The following is a 19,879-nucleotide window of genomic DNA, read 5'->3' as shown; positions in this document are numbered from 1 at the left end:
GATGAAATTTGGCACAGATATGCTCATTAACAAACTCTATTGGCTTCCAATAGTTTCCATTCCCAAAAATAACCGCTCTCCCCCAGCGGAACCCGGGTCGTCAATATGTCATACCATGGAGTTTGCGGTTTTCTATTTTTAGAGGGAACACACTGCGACGGAGAGCGATGAAATTTGGCACAGATACTCTCCTCAACAAACTCTATTGGCTTTCAATAGTTTCCATTCCCAAAAATAATCACAAGAACTTCAAAAATCAAATTTGAGAATATCAAACAAATATCAAACGAATATCAAACATCAAACGTAGAATATCAAACCAACTTCAACTTAATGCGTCGTCGTCGTCGGACGAGAGAGAATTTAAGGCTCCTAGGCCGGAGCAAATAAAACAATGCAATGTCTTCTTTTTTCAAAAAAAGATATATCTTTCATTATTTTGATAAATATACTAAATATTTTACAAATTTTTCGAATTTTTCCAAGCTATTTTCTTAACCTTTTTTTTGACATTTTTAGTCAAATTGGTGACACTAAAATTTGAATATCTTTACAACCACTTATCCTCTGGAGGCCTATGATCCCTCATTTTCTTTCTTTTTCAAAGCTCTACAACATAGGATAGGTTTTGAAAAAAAAATTAAAATTTGAAAAATCTTCTGGAGTTGCTACACACGGAATGAATGGCAATTCGCATAATAATGTCAATGATGATTGGCTGGATGGAAAGGCGAAAAGGTCTATTAGTGATTTGTAGGCTTAATTAGCACCTACCTATCCAGCTGTAACACACTAATTAGTAAAAACTATAAATACACAGGTGCATACTTACCAGACCTTTTCAAATGAAGTTGGGATTGATCGAAGACCATCCGAAGCGAAGACAAGTGTCGGGTGCGGCTGTCAAATGTTCAAAGTCAACACAGTTCAAGCTTGGCATAACATCAAGGGCCGACTGTACTTGGGCTTGGATTTCCTCCCTTATTTTTAAGAGCGTCTAGATAGAGCTTTAAGAGTTTTCTCAAGTTATTCGCCAAACTACGATATCTTTTTACTCTATTTGGTAGAACGCCAACTCAGTGCGGACTTTTCAAAACAAAAGCAAACACCTAAAGCCCTTTCTACATGAAGTATATTTTGGCATTTGTTTTTGGGTCATTGCTCTGGCAAGACTTGCTAACTTTTTCGCTGACCTCCTCCTCCTCTGGCAGCTCACTAGAGAAATAAACAAATCATGGAGGTATTTACAAAACAAAGGCATCATTTGATGAAGAAATTATTGGATGCTGTAAAACAGGTGAGTCCAAAAAATCAGCTAGCTAGCTATGTATGATATTTTCAGATTCAGTCTCATCTCGTCTGCTCATTACCGCACTCTACCGTAAGCTGTATAATCGTTTTAGGGGCCGTCGACAAACGACTTTCCTTTTTTTTAACGGCCTGAGGCCGTTAAGGTTCAGACCCCCTCCCCCCCTACGTCTTAGCGGCCAAAAAAATTCTTCAAAAGTAAATACTTTCACTGGTCCATGGCCGCCATGTTCTTTCAATTTCGATTCGTAATCCTCAAAGTTCTTCTTTTCGCACGGAATAAACATGTGGTTTTGAGCCGTGACCTTTCAATTTTGAAACTCCAAGCCCCGCAGCAAGTCAGGGCGGGATGGGTGGAGCAAGGAGTCAACTGAGGCGGAGGGAAAAATTGCCGACTTTCGTCACGTGACCAGTCATTTTTCTCGTCAAAGCATTAATTGGTGATCGGGAATAAGGTGAATGTCGTGTGGTTACTTTGTCTTAGCCTTTCTTCACATGTTTCTAGGACTGATGAAATTTGTAAGTGAGACTTTTCCTTTTTTTAAAACTTTTTTAACGGCATTGCAGTAACCCCCTCCCACCCCTTACGGCCAGAAGCCGTTAAAAAAAAGGAAAATCGTTTGTCAACGGCCCCTTAACATCTTTGTAAGGTTCAATTTATGTACAAAGGTTTACAGAGGCTCCTCAACAATGGAAAATGCTCCTCAACAAGTTTCTATTCTTTTAGGAGTCATCCAAACTCAAACTTGCCACGAAAAAAGGTTGATTGAACGTTTTATTTACGAGCCACCCAACCCAACCCCCTTCCATTAACATTGTCATGGCAATAAACGTAATCTCAAGATATCAAACCTTTTAATCAGCTTCGTCGCTGTAAATATTCCATCGATGTTTTGTCAGACATCTTTATTTTTGTGGCAAGTTTGAGTTTGGACAGCTCCCCTCTTCTTCTTTTCATTTTATTAGGTATTTTTAATAACTTTTTATTTTCAATATCATGATAATGTACGTTAGCGTATTATGTGATCACTTAATAGAACTAGAACTAGAACTAGAACTAGAACTGTTCTTAAGCGTTATAAGGGTTGAAAGAGCAGCCATGAATCTAAAAGTTACTGTTTCCTTAGAAAAATTCACTGTTGCTTTGTTTCTTAATATTTAATAACCAATTAATTAGGTAGTTGAGTACTGAGCGATCTTTTCAAGTCATCTCTATACAAAAAAGAAAAGCAAAAAGACCTATCGAATGACACCGCAGATTAACTTGTGTTTTGAATCTATAAAAGCAATTCCAATTAAAATACTAGAAATCTTCAAATCCCACGTCATCCAAAAACTTGAGAATACGCAAGCAAATTCATTTTGCAACGGTATAAAAAATTTAAACTTGAAAATGTTATTAACACACTTAGTAATAGGGGAGTTGCTCCTAATAGTTAATTGGCATAATTAGTGAGATTAGATTTAGATATAATATTGATCGTTTTTCCGATTTCACTTTTGTCTTCTTTGGAATTAAGATGGAGCAAGAAACGAAGACTTTTTATAAGAACAAACAAACTCTTCAAGCATTTGCTTTGCGTTTGTTTTTGTACCAAAGCTGTGACGATCACATGTCAGAGATAAGCGAGCAATAGAAGAACACAGCTTCTTGCTTAATCTCCCTAATAATCTGCACAACACACTTGTATCACAGAACCCGATGGGACCTACCACAGGAAATTTCAGTCGTAAATTTCTGTTGCAAAATATCTTAACGGGGAAGAAAATTTAGGGTTTTAAAAAATTGGTCAGGGGAAAATTGCGACAAAAGTTAAAATTTTTATAATTTTCTCCAAATTTTTTAAGTTTATCCCATTTGGAAAGTTCTATCGGCTATCTGAACCCCTAAGAATGACTTAATTACTCAATATGGAGTTTTTTCTCTCCCCAATTGGAATTTTTATCCTCTCCCCATTGAGTAAAAAATTCATACTTAAAAATGCGTACTTAAAAACGTGAAACGCACAGGAAACAAGGGGAAACGACAGAGAAACGGGTGGAATCAACATGGAAACGCCTAGGAAATGATTTGGAAACAAGTGGAAACGGAGGGAAAGAAGGGGAAATGGGAGACAAAACTGAAAAGTATTGGAAACTATGTCATTTTCCGTCTGAAAATCGAAGGGATAGGTTGATTTTTCAATATTGGATAGCTTTTTCAATTTAGAAGATCGTTACTTAAGACAATTACATTCAGCTGGAGGTAGCTTCAGTTATTTTTTCAAATTCTGGGTGCAAATTATCCTGCAGGATAACAGGACCACAGCTCTAAATTCATTAATAATTTATCTTTGAAAACTTGAAGTCTGATACTTAGGGTAGGTAATTTCTTAGCTTTTTAAAATCACTCATGCACTTCATCTGTATCATAAGTTAAAGCATGAAATAAACGAATAAGAATTTGTTGGGTACGAAATATTTCATTGACTGTTATTTTTTCAAAGCCATAAGAAGACTGATATGGTTATTATACTGACGTTGTAACATCGACCACGCAGTATTTTTTACTGTTTCTATCCGTTTCAAATTAAGTCCTATAACCAGACGGTGTCAATCGAACAACTTCAAACAAAAATCACAATCGAACCAATCGAACATAATCGAACGCGATCGAATAATTGCGATTCGATTGTCGAACGTAATCGAATCTCAATCGAACGGCCGATTCCTGGGTAATATTCAATTGTGTTCGATTGCGTTCGAGTAAGGTTAGATTGGTTCGATTTGATAGTTGACTATGTTCGATTGGTTCGATTGATTGTTAATTACATTGGATTAATCTTCGATTTCGTTCGATTACGATTATGTTCAATGAGTTTGATTGCGATTAAATTAAATTGGATCACTCTGTTAGAGCTTTTTAGCGTGGGCGGCCGAGCGCTTAAGTACCATACTAAAGCGAATAAAATATAATACAATTGAATCAATCAAACGTAATCGAATACAATCGAACATAATCAAAGCAATCGAACAGTAAATACTGGTTAATATTCGATTGCGATTCGATTGCGTTCGACAATCGAATTGCAATTATTCGATTGCGTTCAATTGCGTTCAATTGATTTGGCGTTCGATTAGTTCGATTGACACCGTCGTCTGGCTATAGCGGCTTCGTCTCGATCAATTTTGTGTTTTTGCTTATCTATGGTCAATGGGGTACAGGTACAGAAATATCAGACAACTGACATGCGAGAGGCTCTTATATTAACTTCTTATATTCTAACCGTTTCCCCTAGTTTCCCTGTCGTTTCCTCTCGTTTCCATGTCGTTTCCCCTAGTTTTCCTGTTGTTTCCTCTCGTTTCCATGTCGTTTCCACTCGTTTCCTGGGCGTTTCACGTTTTAGTAAGTACGAAAAAAATGTCGGGGGAAGTGATTAAAATTTTGAGGGGGTGACGAAAGTTTTCCCCGATGAAATATTTTCCTGACATTTTATCACCTGACCAAAACTTGTACCCAATTTTTTTATCCTCGACCAAAACATTTACCCAAAATTTTATACCGCAACCAAAATTCGAATCTAATTATTTTACACCTTTATTTACCAAAATTAGTGCTTTAAATGTCGAATTACAAGATCCATTTTCGAGCTAGTGAAGGAAACCAATTCTTCTAAACAGTTTAGTCAGGTGAAAGTGACGAATTTGAAATTTTGGTCGGGGAAAGTGACGAAAATGCCTCTAGGTGACGAAATTTTTCACCAACAAAAAAATAACCCGACTAAATAAATCTCCAACATTTTTTTCCCCGATAAGGTACCTCTCCACGATTTCACTAAACTGCGGAATCAAACAATCAAGTGTCAGGATTGATTATACTCTGTTTGGCTTTTTTAAAAGCCCCCGGTATTATGTTGACATAAACAGATGATACACTACCCCAGACATTTACTTACACGCATGAACGTACATTTTTATATTTCACATATAATAGAACACCCCTTTTTCCGTGACCCAGTGAAGTTTTGAAACCACCGGCGTGCGTGGCTATGGAAAAGTATAACTTCACCGGGTCTGAATATGAAATCTCAAAAACTCACTAAGTGAGAACTTTTGGTAGGCAGAATATTGACTTAAAAGTAATATATATTTCAATAAAACATTTCCTTACGATTGATAATCAGAGTAAGACAATAAATAAGATTGATTTGGGTGAGAAATTTAAAGTAAGTTTGACCATCGTTGCTTTTAAAATTAGATCATTCTATGTAATTTTTTTTCTCCGGATTCTCTATCGGGCGGATCTGACTGGGTCACTGATATAGGGGTGTAATAAAAGAATTTGGATTATATAAGCTCCTTGGATACAGTCGGGTGCATAATTCTTAGCGCGTCGATGTTGAACAAATCATTTTCCTGCAGTGTTTAGCCAAGCTGACAATTAAGGGTCGCGTCTACCTGAGAACGATCTTGTTTATCGGTCCATCCAGTGGCCCCCTCTAAAAGACAACAAATGAATAAAAATATTTTGTCATAAAACTAATTTTGCGGTATATTCAAGGCTTTATTACATTTGACTGCTTATTGAGCTTATCTTCTGATAGAAAGCACAACCAACCCCATCGAATATTAAGCTTGTAAACAAATTTACAGCTCCTCGTAATCATGACTTACGGACTACAGGAAAAAATTTTTTCTTGTTCAAAGGAAGTATTTTATGTGCAGGATTTTAATTTGGCTATACTTACTTAATCTAAATACGTTTGCGTTTATCGACCCAGTGATATTCATATTGGAAGTTTATCGTGGCTTGGATCACGAGATTTACGTTTGGCTACTTTTCGAGAGATTCTTCTCCCATTATTGGGCAATACTTGTACACTATTCTGCCCTTCCATGGTACCCCTCCTCTTTATGTCATTATTTACCACCTCGCGTCATTGATACTACCTAGAACGCAAATGTTAATGTCAAAAACCTGGAAATTAGAAGATGTAACTTTACTTTATCTTATGGTTAAAAAAGAAGTCTTGCGCGCTTCTATCTTTGTTGGGTATTCAACTACAAAATGAACCTACCTTTTATCTTGTGACTTGCAACATTTCACTCCATTACTAGACTAAATTATGTATTTATCATTGAATCTTGTTTTTCTCACAGTGCCAGGTCAATTTTGGAGGTAAAACAATGCTAGCAACAGAAAAAGAAAGCAGGTCAGTTTTTTCATCTATATATTAATACGCTAATTTTGTGTTTACAACATTTTAAAAAAGTTTTCAAAAATCTAACAAAGCTCTACAAAGACTCCTCTTGGTGGAATTGAACCATCGACTTTTCGCGCCGTATGCAGATTTTCTACCACTAAATTAATCTTGGCAAATTGGCTGTTTGGTCAATAATGAAAACTCAGAATTTCCAATTTCAACGCCTGTTTTCATTTGAATACTTAATTAAAATGATATCATCGCTATTCTCTACCATTTATACTCTTTTTAGTGTAATGCTGGTTATCAAACAATATGAACAAGCTCTTCTACATGGACTGAAAAAAAATAAATTCCTGGAAAAAATCAACACTCTCACTGAAACTTTCAGGTATTTGTGATTGTGTTTTTTTTTGTTTCGAATGAAGGTCCAATTATTAAGGTGGTACAGAGAAACAGAAAAGGTGGTGCAGAAAACACAGACCTTATCAGGTTCTAGCTCAATTGAAGATAATAAATAAAAGCAAGCGACAAAATTTAAAGACTCTGGAAAATTAATGGCTGACTTGCAAACTCATGAATATAAAGTGCAAGATTATGTTTTGTTTTTTTAGGCAAGTGACTCAAAAAATGATTCCAGAAATTGATGATAATAGTAAGTTTGTTTGTAATATTTATAGATTTATAGATTTAGCTTGGGCTAAATCATTAAGTAATGAAATACCTGTTTTTAAGGTTGAGCAAAGAGCAGCACTCATTAGAGGGCATGGCTTTTTTCAACAACAAGATGAGTAGCCTGGAGGTCCATGCTACGATTTCTTATTTTATATACTGATGGTGAAATATATAGCATGATACGGGCTGAGAGTTTGAATTTCCCAGATCCTAATGACGGTTGAAAACACAGCCAATCAAATTCTGTTTTTCTTTCACTGGTCACACTTTCTTAGAGAAAACGCAATTTCCGAAATTTGGTTTTTATTTTAGTAAGCGAGGACAGCGCCAAATTCGAATTTCTCACTGTAATTTCTTTGAGGCAGAAATCTGCCTCACAGCTCATACCCGTCCTGTATACATCAGATTATAAAAAGTGCAGGACGGTCTACAAGATGAGCGACTCGACTATCAAAAGTATTGTATATATGTTGTTTTGTACGCTTAATTTTTCTTCTCAGATTATTGGGGTGTTGTGAAAGAAGTCTTATCTCCACTTGACGTCAAACACATTGAATCTTGTGAGGGAGTCACAACAGATACTGGAAAAGGTTTGGTTCAAATCATGTTTACTTTTATTAACAAATTTTGAAACGAAAGAATAAAAGTCTTTTGAAAATTAAAAAGGTACAGTGTTGTTTTGCTATTTTCAGCAGATTCTTCTCGCTGGCCTTGATCTTCTTTAAAAGAGGAGGTAACATATCTGAATATTTTCTCCTTGGTTTCAATTTCAAAAGCAGGATTCAAAAAAAGAAGTTTTTGGAGTGTAGCCTTTCCCTTTAGAAGAATATAAACGCAGATTTGTAACAATTCGATTAAGAAGGTCGTTACTAAAATTTTGATATAAATTTTTCCAAACGGTTTTACCCCATATCTATATTCTAGTAGTAGTTACAAGTTCTTTTCTTAATTCCATTTGCAGCACGTGTTTGGCTAAGACAAGCTTTGAACGAGCACAGTTTGGAACGTCATCTCAACGCAATGTTAGCCAATGGAAACTTGCTTAGGTACATGATGGTGATTATAATTGATTCAATTTGCTCCTGAGATTATATAATTATCGAAACAAACAAAACTTTTTACAAAGTTTGAGCAGTTTGAGCAAATTACCCAAAAAAATACCTGACCCAGAGTCCGTTCTATATACCTTATTACACGAAAATAAGTAGACATTTTAATTAAGAAATTTCGTGTTAATTATTAAAACCCCTTTCATTAAAACCAGCCGTGGTGTCCTTGAAAAAGCAATAGTTCATGTTAATTTTTTGCGTGTTAATTTCAAGGCCGTTGAATACTTGCCTAGTAATATTCGTGTAATAAGGTAATATATTAATGGGATCAAATTTGCTGTAAACTTCATTAAGGAGGTCTGTGTCGGATACTAAATCTTTTTTTATAAGAACAAAATTGATTTTGACCGGTCCTAGCCTCTTACAACTAGTCTTGCCCGCTCACGGACAGTCTTGACTGCTACTGGTCCATCTGTTTGTTAAGGGCTACTTAGACTACACAATATATTGGTGAGCAATATTCGACAGTATAGATTGTGGACCGTAATGTACGGAGTAAACAGCAGGTGCTCTATTATAAAAAGTAATTTTCTTTCTGTAAACAATCCTCCTATATTTTTGGAATATTGCAAATCGAGCTGACAATTTATTGCGGACACCTTTTTAATATACTGCCGGCATTCAGCGATATACTAACAATATATTGCCTGACAATATATTGTGTAGTGTGTGTAGCCCTTTAGTAACATTGACATTGAAATGGTAATATTAGCGGCCAATCAAGGTCGGTCTAAGACATTTTCAATCGTTGCAATAGACGCTTTAAAATGGCTGTTTGATGACCAGGACTCCTAGTGACCTTTTGGTAAATTTTTACCGGGTATTTACCGGCCATTCAAAGAGACTGGTACAATTTTCAGGTACTTTAAATCGCTTGAAAAAGTCACACGAGTCACACGTGGTAAATTCATCATGTCAAGGTTTGAGCTCCTTTTTAGTTCACTTCTCCTTTTGTTTAGGAACTACTACGAATCATGGGCACTCGTTTTGGATGAAGAAGTTGCAAGCAATCTACCAGTCATGGCTAGAGGTCTGTTGTAACTTTGTTTTTAGATTGCAATAATCCCTCAATATTACGATATTAACCAGAAATAACTGGACATGTTAATTTTACAGAGATATTGCAATTAAATTGCCTTTGTGTTTAAAAAGTATATTTTTGTTATCGTAATTTTTTATTTTAAACTCTAAAATTGCACTTAAAGGTTTTAGTTTCAAGTCCTTGTTTGTTATATCAGACCGGTTTTTATATTGTGTTCGATTTTGTGCTGAAAAAAAAAATTGTTTTTCTTTTCCTCCTTTCTGACATTCTATTGCTCCACAACCGTGTCAACTCAATGTAAATGTGAAACTTTTTTAAAACTCTTATTTATAAACAAAACCTTTAAGTGTAAACAAAACAATACATATATTACGCTCAGAACTTTGATTTAGCATTCTATAGACTCTGTTGAGGAGCAAGCTCTGCTTCTCCGTTTACTACAAGCGATTATGCGACGCTCAACACTTAGTGTTTTGAGCAGTCTGGTGACAACAGCAGTCTATGCTCGCTTACCCGAGCCGCAATGACGAGTCCTTGGAAGGGAAAAACACGTGTCTGCGGATAGATGGTAGTGTAAACAATATAAGTATAAAATATAAAAGAGTATTTTTTAAGTAATATAAAAATACCATTCTTTTTTTTTGCAGGTTTAAGTTCAATTATTTTTGCTTTGGAAATTAATGGAGAAGATCTTAACAAGCCTTTTCAGGTAAAGCTATGTTTGAAAATCCACAGTTTACCAAAATTGAGCTAAAAGTGATTACTTAGATTAAAATTAATAATATAGTAATGATAACAATAAACTTTACTATAAGATTATTGGCCACAATTAATACAGTTTTAATTCTTGATTTTGTGTACATGGTTTTTCGATTGGCCTAAGCTATTTCTTTTTATTTGTCAGATACAGTATAAAAATTATTTTTCCTAGCTATATACTTATGTATTAAAGGTTAAGCGATGCTTCAAGAGTGCTCTACAAAGTGAAGAAGCATGATACAATTTCAGAAAAAAAAACACAATTTGTACAGCTGATGATTGTATTAACATGAAACTTGTGTATTTTTTTCTGAAAATTGTAGCAAATGTAGCAATAATTTTACTGCCGTGTTAAATTTTAACTGAGTTTTTATACATAGATTTGAAGAATTTTCCATCGAAAGCTTCCTTATCTTAATCCTTTTCTTCGTTTTGTAGCCATTAGTATTCCCAACGACAGAGAAAACACACAGAAGGGTCAATTCAAATCCGCTTCCTGTTTTCGCTGGTTTTGACACAGGTTTGTCGAACTGCTTTTCTTTCCGTTAAAAGCTGTCAAGAGACTCAAGTCTCCATAACATAATCATTAAATCGAAGAAGTTTTCTGGTCCCTTCAAACAAACAGTACTGGTAACCCTTGTAAACCCAGTATCTATAACTGGTAACAAACCCGTGTAAACCCAGTCCTTATAACTGGAAAAAAAAATTCAGTTCGCAGTATGTGTTCGATAGACAGTGTGTGTTTGTAGAGACTATTAATTACTTACTTTTCCTGGTCCCTTCAGGTAACAAACCTTTGTAAACCAGTCTTTATAACTGGAAAAAAGTTCCCCAGTACATGTTCGAGCTCATGAAGCCTCCACTGTTGCTTATTATTCTTTTAGAGCCAAATATTGTCAAAAAAATCAAGAAGAAGAAGCGAAAAGTAGTAGAAGCAACTATAAACGATTTAGAAGAAATTCCAGACGAACATTCATTATCTCAATCATATACTACCAATAGTTCACTAGAAAATCTTATATTACAAAGTAAACAAGACGACGATCGAATATTATCTCCACAATCTGGAGCTAGCAGTGATAGAAGTTCAACTAAAGACTTTGAAACGCTTAGTGGGCGTGCGTTAGAAACACGATCAGCTCCTGTGTCCCCTGTACCCTTATCTTATGGAGATAATACTAACACAGAGAATCTATCTTCTGCTGACAGTCCTACTCCAAATGACAGAGTTTCCTCGCAAAAATCAATTTCAAAAGACAATACGAAAAGAAATTCATCAGACAATCTAACTAGTGAACCAACGGAAGAAAATACAAAACAAACTGAAAATACAATCGCAAATATTAATAATACGACGAAATTACAGGACAAGCTAAAAGACACTCCTGTCTTACAAAATGACAAGACGAATGGACTTCGTAAGACTGGGTTCGATAATGTTACAACTTCATCCAATAAAAACTTCTCAAACGCGTTGACTTTAGAATCCAATTCAATCGACATTCTTCAAAAAGAGAAAGATAACTTAATAGATGAGAATCCTCTTCCTAAAGATAACTTAACAACAAATCATTCTAACGAACCTAAAAATATTTCTTATGGACTTCAAAAATCTTCATCAGTTATTACTAAAGAAAACCACGGTGGTGCTAGATCAAGGACTTCTAAACTAATACCGGATGATAATATATTAACTGAAGCGAAAAATACAATTTCTAAAACGCCATCTTATAACGACTCTACAACGGACAATACAAATGTATTAGATTTGAATGCACCACAAGTGAAAAGTACTCCTTTGGAGATTAACAATCAACTGCATTGTGGAGCAATCATTGCTGGCGATTCTGAAGACGCTGATAGGTAGGTATTTAAAATGATAAATTTACCGCTGCATTTTACGTTTTTGGTATAATTTGCTGTTCGTAAAATAACAAAACTTCGGATAATTTGTTTAAAACCTTCCCCAAAACCATATTCTTTCTTTAAAATGCATAAAAATGTTGGTTAGTCGTCACCCGACCCTAGATTTCAGTCGGAAAATCTTCCAATTTTGACAGACGAAAAGCTCAGTTTATATTTAGGTAATTTTGAAATAAAAGACCGAAAAGCTAGAAAGGAATTCACGATCCTTTAGCGTAAGATAAAACGAGGCGGAAACAATAGAGGTTCTGATTTGAAGAAAATAAAATCTTCTTTGAAATTTCAATGAACATTTTTGGGTTGGCCGCGTTTCGAGGTAGGGTCGGCCGGATGATGAACGCTAGCCTCAGGGAACGGGATTTCACTCAAAAACCCGACCTTGAACCAGAGGACTGGGGAGGGTAAATTTTTATCAAGTTTTAAACTTTGACTTAAGTAATTGTGATTAAGAAAGTCAAAAAAAAAAGAAAACTTATTCGAATTATGATATGGCAGAATTTTATGTATCATTCGACTTTTATACGTTATAATGTATTTTGTTTTTGCTACTGGATATATTGGTAGTATAGGTGTAGTGGTATAGTGGTTATCGTGCTTGACTTCTGTCCAGGAGGCCCGAGTTCGATACCCACCCTGGCACTATTGGGTACCATAACTCTGATGTATATGGGTAGATATTCCAGACATTGTGGTGTGCTGAGACACTTTCTACACCTACGAGGACATCTGTTCTCCCGTGTAGCTGGAGTGTCGTGGTATACACCATGGCTCGGTAGCTCGCATCTGTAGGGTTGCAATGTCTGCTTGCACTGTGACTCCTACTCATAGAATCAAACATATTTAAATTCAATATTACATCACCTCGGGTTAATAAATCTCAATATCAAACTTTTAGTTATCGAATATTTGCTTATCATAAATGATTGCTTGAATGCTTGCTATTCTTTAAACAATTCCAGCATTGCAGCATCATTAGACGAGCACATCGGGGTCGGTAGCGAATCATCCAATTACATTCACCTATTCATGTCATATGACCAAGAGTCATCACAAGCAGCCAATCACGCTCTTGCTTTGATCGGAAACACAGAAAATGATCACTTGTTTGGATCCAGTGAATCGACAACTCCAGTGCAGCAAGCATCCAGTGAAACTACCAGTCCTGTCGAAAATATGTAAGCGGTGTCGGTTGTCCGAGATTTAATTTGAAATAATTTGATTCAGTTCTTTAACCTAAATTATTCTTCGTAATCAATTTTTTTTTCAGAAGCTAAAAACAAAGGTCCCACGGTTTCTCATCAATACTAAACACTATCCTAAAAATTTGATTCGCTCTTAAATTCAAATAATGATTCTTCGATTATTATTCTGTTGTATTCTTCTTTTTTCCTGAAGCTAAGAACATGATAGGTCCCATGATTTAAATGAAATCCCAGGAATCATAAGATAAATGCAAAATTGAAAGCTACCCTTCCTTTCCAATGAATAGTGTCGAACGGTTGCACAGAGACATCTGACCAAATTTGTCTTATTCATTTTTACTTGTTTTTTTTTTAGTAATATCGCAAAATTCATACCGCCAATCCAAAAGGTGATGAGCTTTCATTGAGTTTACAGCCCAAAGGGCTAAAGCGGAATTTTTTATCTTTCTCTTCAAGAAAGAAGTCGTTAAATTTTGCACAGCTTTTAGATCTTTTAGATTTTGTGTGGCATTATTTTTTGAAGTCTGGTGATGAGTTTTTACTTTTTAACTGGCGTTTGTATGAAAACAACGCAGTTCACGCGATTTAGATTGGAAGTAAATGACTTCATTTCCCATCCAAGAGTTCTACAATTTTTAGAAAAAAATACACAATTTGCTTCCAAGAGTTTTATCTCTCTAGCCTCTTAAGGGATTGAACTCAATAGGTCTTTACGTCTTTACCTCGAGTATACTGGCGAAGTAGGTATTTTGGCGCCTTCCTTTAGGTTTGAACACCAAACTGGTACACAACGTTCAAATAACGTTATTTGGACGTTATGAATGTCACCTGGACGTTGTTTTGACGTTGTGTGTCGTCTGGGCAAGTTTTGGTTTGGATAATATAAATGAGCCGAGGCGAGCACTAAAACTTTTGGATATCTCTTTTTGGGAAAAAATATTTAGGATAGAGTCAGTGTAGAAAACAAAAACCTGCAAGACTGACCTTTTGTCTAATAGTCATTATTTTTACGCATCTTAGGTGGCTGAATCCACAACAACTGACCTATCAACAGGTACGCCTTATCAAATTTAATATATACAGTTGACTCTCGCTAATGTGAAGTCGAACGGTGAATCTTATTTGTTCGAATTGAAGAGAGATTCGAATTATATAGGGTTTTTCCTTGACGGGGACTGAGTATTAGTTCGAATTATAGAAAGATTTGAGTAGTAAAAGTTCGAATAAGCAAGAGTCTATTGTTCTCTATTGTAACATTTCAACGTTTTCTGCTGTAATTTAGTAATTTGGTTAAACTACCGCTTCAATGATCTTAGCTCTCAAAATCGGTAACGTGACGGGGATTTTCTGATTGTGATTTCGAATGTTAATACATCCCTTAGTTTAGTAGTAGTTCGCTACTAAATCGAGGTCGTTACGCTTTTCACGTGTTGACGTCATAAACGTTCTGAACTGCTGGTCTATTTATATTTCCTGAACAACACATCCCCTTCTGACAGACACAGTAGGATTTTTTCAGCCAGTAGGGGTAAAAATAACGGACCGAAACTTGATGGGGATTGATATTCTCATGTTTATTATGGCTTGGGATTTTATAGCCAATTTTTTCGAGTCAATATTTTCTCAGCGGAAAAGGGTTCTGAGAAGGGGATGTAAAAGTTTTTTCGGTTTTGCAGTCTTGATAATCTTATGATTTGGCTGAAATCATATTTTGTTCTTCACGGTGTCTACCTGGGGATGTTTTGTTGATTCTAAATCTGATTTTGCACCGGTGATTCCCGCCCCATTTGGTCAAAATTTTGTCGGTGGTAAAAATTACTCTAATTATTTCAGCCCCACGGGAGATTCGACTTTGTGTATTTTGAGACCTCTCCTTGCATAACATGTTGTTAAAAAACACTACAGTTGAGCCTAGAGGTGTTACACATCCGACCACCTCTTGACGTCAATGTAATGTCTTCTTTCTTTCAATCGTTTCCAGGAAAATATTTCAACTGCCAATTTTTTGCCCACTTTTTTGCCTACTCTAACAATTCGAATAGGCATGGGTGAAAGTCTAATCTAGATCTTAGGCTACATTGTCAGTTTTGTAATATTTCGTGTTTTTACTTTAATTTATAGTCGATTTGAAGCAAGCCATTTTAGCAACAGCCAAGCGGAAAGATGAAGTAGAGCAACAAAATCGGTATGTTTCTGTCTTTGTTTAAGTTTTTTTTGATAGAGAGAGTACCATCCCAGCAAGGGGATGTGGCCTAAGAAAAAATAAAATGTCCTAGGAAAATCATAGCGCTAGACATGAAAAAGAAATTCAAGTAAAAACTAGAGATATAAACTCTATACATTAGCAATCAATCCATTCCATTTCATTCGACCCAAGGCATAACAAAACCAATTACTTTTCTCAATTTCACACTTTTTCAAACATTTGAAAATACCCCGACCATATGTGAACTCAGGGGCTCCTTTATTGGCCTTTTGGAATAGACCCTTTTGATAAGACTAAGCCTTTTTGATAAGACTCGAATAAAGAACAAGTATAAAGCTTTTTCATGTTTCGTTAAGTTACGTAATTTCCGCCATTATGGACGCAAACGTTCGATTCGCATGAGCGATCGCCTCCACAGACTCGAGCGTTTATGCTTCCATAACGTTGGAAGTTACGTATCTAAACAACAAAATGAAAAACCTCTATAAAACCGATTCAACAAAATCCAGTTAGGGACTATCTTCAAGCAAACCTCAAGCAAGCTGCCTGTTTCTAACTGACAAAAAATTTCACCAACGATTCTTAAAACTAAGCGCAGATCCAAACGGGAAATATTTTGAGAAGATTTTGAGACATCAAGGTGAATTACTAAATCATCTTGTACATATTATTAGAAAAAAAATGGCTGATCGTGGGTGAAAATGACATCACACGGAATCGCTCTATAGTCTAGGTTGTTCGGTGTAAACTATTTTCGTAAAGGTTTAGGGAAGATTTAGCCTGCACCAAACCCGTAGAGTGGGAATGCATCTAGGGAAAAATTTCACTGATGTGCTATATATGTTATCAACTAAAAATGCTATGTCCAAGAGGCATTGAACAGTTGCCTTACACATGCATATAATCATTGATAACATGTACTTCGTCAATTAGAGTGATCATTAAGGGATTGTCTCTAGCATTGAATACTCCATCTGTTTGTTTTGAATCTTATTTTGGAAACTGCGTTACAAATAAGTAAACAATGCTATTATCTTTGGCCTGAAATCACCTGATTTTACTTTCACACTAGGGAGCTTTTATGTTTATGCATATATATCATTAAAAGACAGTTCTTTTTATAAAAACATACCATCTCAGTATATCCTAACTGTAATCTGGATTAGGAATTTGTTCTTTATTCCAAATCAATGACGGCTTATAAATCCTATCAAGCAAAGGAAAGAATTAAAGAACGTCTTGCAAAAACAAAAGTCTCATTATCTTTACATTACTGATTTTAATGATAAGTTCTCGTAATTCTTATCCAAGTGATATGCTATTATATTATCGCGGTGTATAATATTAGTGCAAAACTCTCTGCATTACGTTTTTGAAGATGATATAATACTACGATACTATAGAGTGTCTATAATACCTATATTACTATATAAGGGTGTATATAATACCTACAATATGATAGGAAAACTCGACAAAGATCTGTAAAGATCGAAATATCGTTTAAAGGAAATTTGTTTTGATTTTTTGATCCACATAATCTAGGCTTTTATGTTTGATTTACAATACTATAGGGGTGTCTATAATACCTATAATACATACTATATGAGAGTCCATAATACCTACAATAAATACTATACGATTGTCTATAATACCTGCAATGAATATGACTAAGTAGTCACCTACAATATAAGTAAATTCCTCCAAAATACTACCTGATAACTTTCTCTCTATAACGCAGTATAAAAGGTAGCTCTTTCAAGGATATAACATACACTTTAATTAAGTGTAAACAAGGAGTGTCAAGTTTTCACCATCATGGCTCAACAAATTTTTGAGACTTTACGAAACAGTGTCGGAGGAAGAGTATTTACCGGAGCAAGACAATTTCCCGCCCGCCAAGCCACTGCGGAAGGTGTACGAAGCTACCTTCTAGGTTTACTGATAAATGGCAACCTAAATGTTCAACTCTTCACACCAGGTGACATAAGTGATTCTGGCAATGATGGAGCTGGGAATGTTGCTGTTAACGCCAATGGAGATGTTCTTGACCATGCTTGGAATGCTGATGAAAGACGCTGGCATATCTGGGATAACCCACGAAATAACAACAACCTTTTCGAGGAGGGTTTCAACACTCCTCATTTTATTTTCAGAGTTGAAGACACCAATCAGCTCTTTGTTGTCCATTTTGCTTGCTGTTGGGACTATGGGGATGAACATCAACGACCACCAAATTATCGCCATCGGTACACTTATTGTGTAGATGATGGTTCTGTGATTCAGGAAGGGCTCGAGGAAAGGCTCAGGGAAAATGATGGTTTTGATTTCGTTGGCGGATGGAACAGTTTTGAAACCCATTTCCAGCGTTTGAGAAACAGATGCGAAGAATATACCAACCTGGCTCGAAGGTCATTCGGAGGCAATTATGAAATTGAAGCTCTTCCAATAATGTGTATTTTCGACATGGCAACAAGAACGTTTGATATGAGAAATTGAGACCAGCTATTAATTTCTCAAAATGTAAAAGGTTTACACATCACGTAAAATGCAATCATGAATTTATTATGAATTAAATGCACTGCAAATACACATTAGTTTAAAAATTTATTTTTTTCTCAAACACAGTAATTACCACATTACTTTTTCATGATTTTGATTCATTGCAGTTATCTTTAGGGTAGTACTTTGTATTGAACTTCAGGTTTTTTTATAAGAACAAACTATATAAGAACATAAGGCTTCGCTGTCCAAAATGTTAAGAACAAGTTAAGAGCATTTTTAGGCTTTGTGGACTCAAAAACACCCTATTTCTTAGGAAAATGGTAAAAAAATATTCACAAAATGTCCAAAATAATAGCATGTTAAGAACATTTTTAGGCTTAAAACTCAAATGTAAAATTTGGCGGGGAATTAATTTGGCGAATGGATGATTTTTGAAAATTTGGCAGTGATTTAATTTAGCGAAAAACAAAAAAAGTGATTTTCAGGTGTTTTGTTGAAGCTCAGAATAGAAAAAATAAAATGTGTAACATAAAATCGGTTATAAAGGTAAAAATAGTTTGTTAAAATGAATACGGTTGTATACACGATCGGCTTATAAAAGGCAAAAAATAGTTTTCTTAAATTGTTCGATATAAAAAACATGATTTTCCTTTAATTTGGCGAAAGGGAAATTTCGAAAGATTTGCTGGGGATTTATTTAATTTGATGAATTGCTGAATTTGGAAATTTTGGCGAGGATTTAATTTTGTAATGAATTCTCTACAATTAAAGCAAGCGCTAATTTGTGTTCAGAAAATATGGGTATTAAATTATAATTTTTCTGCTTTATATCTTACTTCAACTTTGTAATACAATATAGTTAAGATTTACCAAAATTACACATTGAAAAATATTTACAATAATTTAAATAGCTCTTTTATTTATAACACATCCCATAGTCATGTCTAGGTAATAAATATAAGATTATTTGAAATGCTCTCTCTTATCTTCATAATTTTTCTGGAGCTTACACACCGCCATGAAATTTAACACCTCCACCTTGTGTCTTATGGGTCATTCCGATGGCGGATTGGCGGCCGCCCACTCTAAAGCTCTAAAGAAGCGGGTCAATATCTCATCGGAACGTAACGCTAAAAATATTTCAGTCAATCCCTGAAAACGTGGACTGGGATCAGATCTCCTGCTGCAAAATCCTTGACGCGGTCTTGCAACATTCCATAATAAACCTTTCAGATGTTAAAAATTTTCCCGACCTTCAGAGCTTTAGCTTGTCTAATGAAAATTTCTGCATCTTGGTGCCAGATAACCTTGTATCTGATTCCTGGCCTGTTCTAAACTCGTTTTTATATACCTGGAAATTTGAATTCATTTCTGACTGAAACGAATTTGAACTGACTTTGATAGAATACACCTTTTTGTAAGAGCCAATCTATTAAGAACATAAGGCTTCGATGGCCCAAATGTTAAGAACAAGTTAAGAGCATTTTAAGGCTTTGCGGACTCTCAAACTCCCGATTTCTTAGGAAAATGGACAAAAATACTCAAAAATGGCGCGAAGATAAGAAAATTTTAAGAATATTTTTAGTCTTTAAACTTAAAAAATTAAGAACCCTTGAAGGCTTCAAAAATCTTGGATGTTCTTATAAAAAAATGTCTAAAAGAAATGGTTCCCTTCACTAGCTCACTTGTAATTCGACGTTTAAAGCACTAATTTCGGTAAATAAAGGTGTAAAAAGATTAAATTTGAATTTTGGTTTCGGTATAAAATTTCGGGTAAATGTTTTGGTCGGGGAAAAAAAAATCGGGTACAAGTTTTGGTCGGGTGATAAAATATCGGGGAAATTATTTCGTCACCCCCTCAAAATTTTCGACACTTTCCCCCGACATTTTTTTCCCCTATAAGGTATGAGGGCTAGTCTCTTTGGCCTGAAATCACCAGATTTTACTTTCGCAGTAGGGAGCTAATATTT

General features: G+C 35.3%; 1 protein-coding gene across 1 annotated transcript in view; it reads left to right on the top strand.

The window, feature by feature from the left end:
* Nucleotides 1-1,139: 1,139 nt before the first annotated feature.
* The window catches only part of LOC136816059 (sorting nexin-29-like), a 53,619-nt gene continuing 34,879 nt past the window's right edge, over nt 1,140-19,879 (top strand). The window contains exons 1-14 of the mRNA XM_067072491.1: nt 1,140-1,297; nt 6,448-6,500; nt 6,784-6,882; nt 7,106-7,146; nt 7,667-7,756; nt 8,128-8,212; nt 9,235-9,305; nt 9,965-10,026; nt 10,515-10,596; nt 10,961-11,939; nt 12,959-13,174; nt 13,557-13,590; nt 14,222-14,255; nt 15,323-15,386. Coding sequence (XP_066928592.1) covers nt 1,235-1,297; nt 6,448-6,500; nt 6,784-6,882; nt 7,106-7,146; nt 7,667-7,756; nt 8,128-8,212; nt 9,235-9,305; nt 9,965-10,026; nt 10,515-10,596; nt 10,961-11,939; nt 12,959-13,174; nt 13,557-13,590; nt 14,222-14,255; nt 15,323-15,386 — 1,973 coding nt within the window. The 5' untranslated portion in view covers nt 1,140-1,234. The remainder of the gene's footprint in view (nt 1,298-6,447; nt 6,501-6,783; nt 6,883-7,105; nt 7,147-7,666; nt 7,757-8,127; nt 8,213-9,234; nt 9,306-9,964; nt 10,027-10,514; nt 10,597-10,960; nt 11,940-12,958; nt 13,175-13,556; nt 13,591-14,221; nt 14,256-15,322; nt 15,387-19,879) is intronic.

The sequence above is a fragment of the Clytia hemisphaerica genome, unplaced genomic scaffold (genome assembly GCF_902728285.1).
Source record: "Clytia hemisphaerica strain Z4C2 unplaced genomic scaffold, Clytia hemisphaerica genome assembly, whole genome shotgun sequence".
In the NCBI taxonomy this organism is placed as follows: domain Eukaryota; kingdom Metazoa; phylum Cnidaria; class Hydrozoa; order Leptothecata; family Clytiidae; genus Clytia; species Clytia hemisphaerica.
This window is presented reverse-complemented; position numbering and strand designations above follow the sequence as displayed.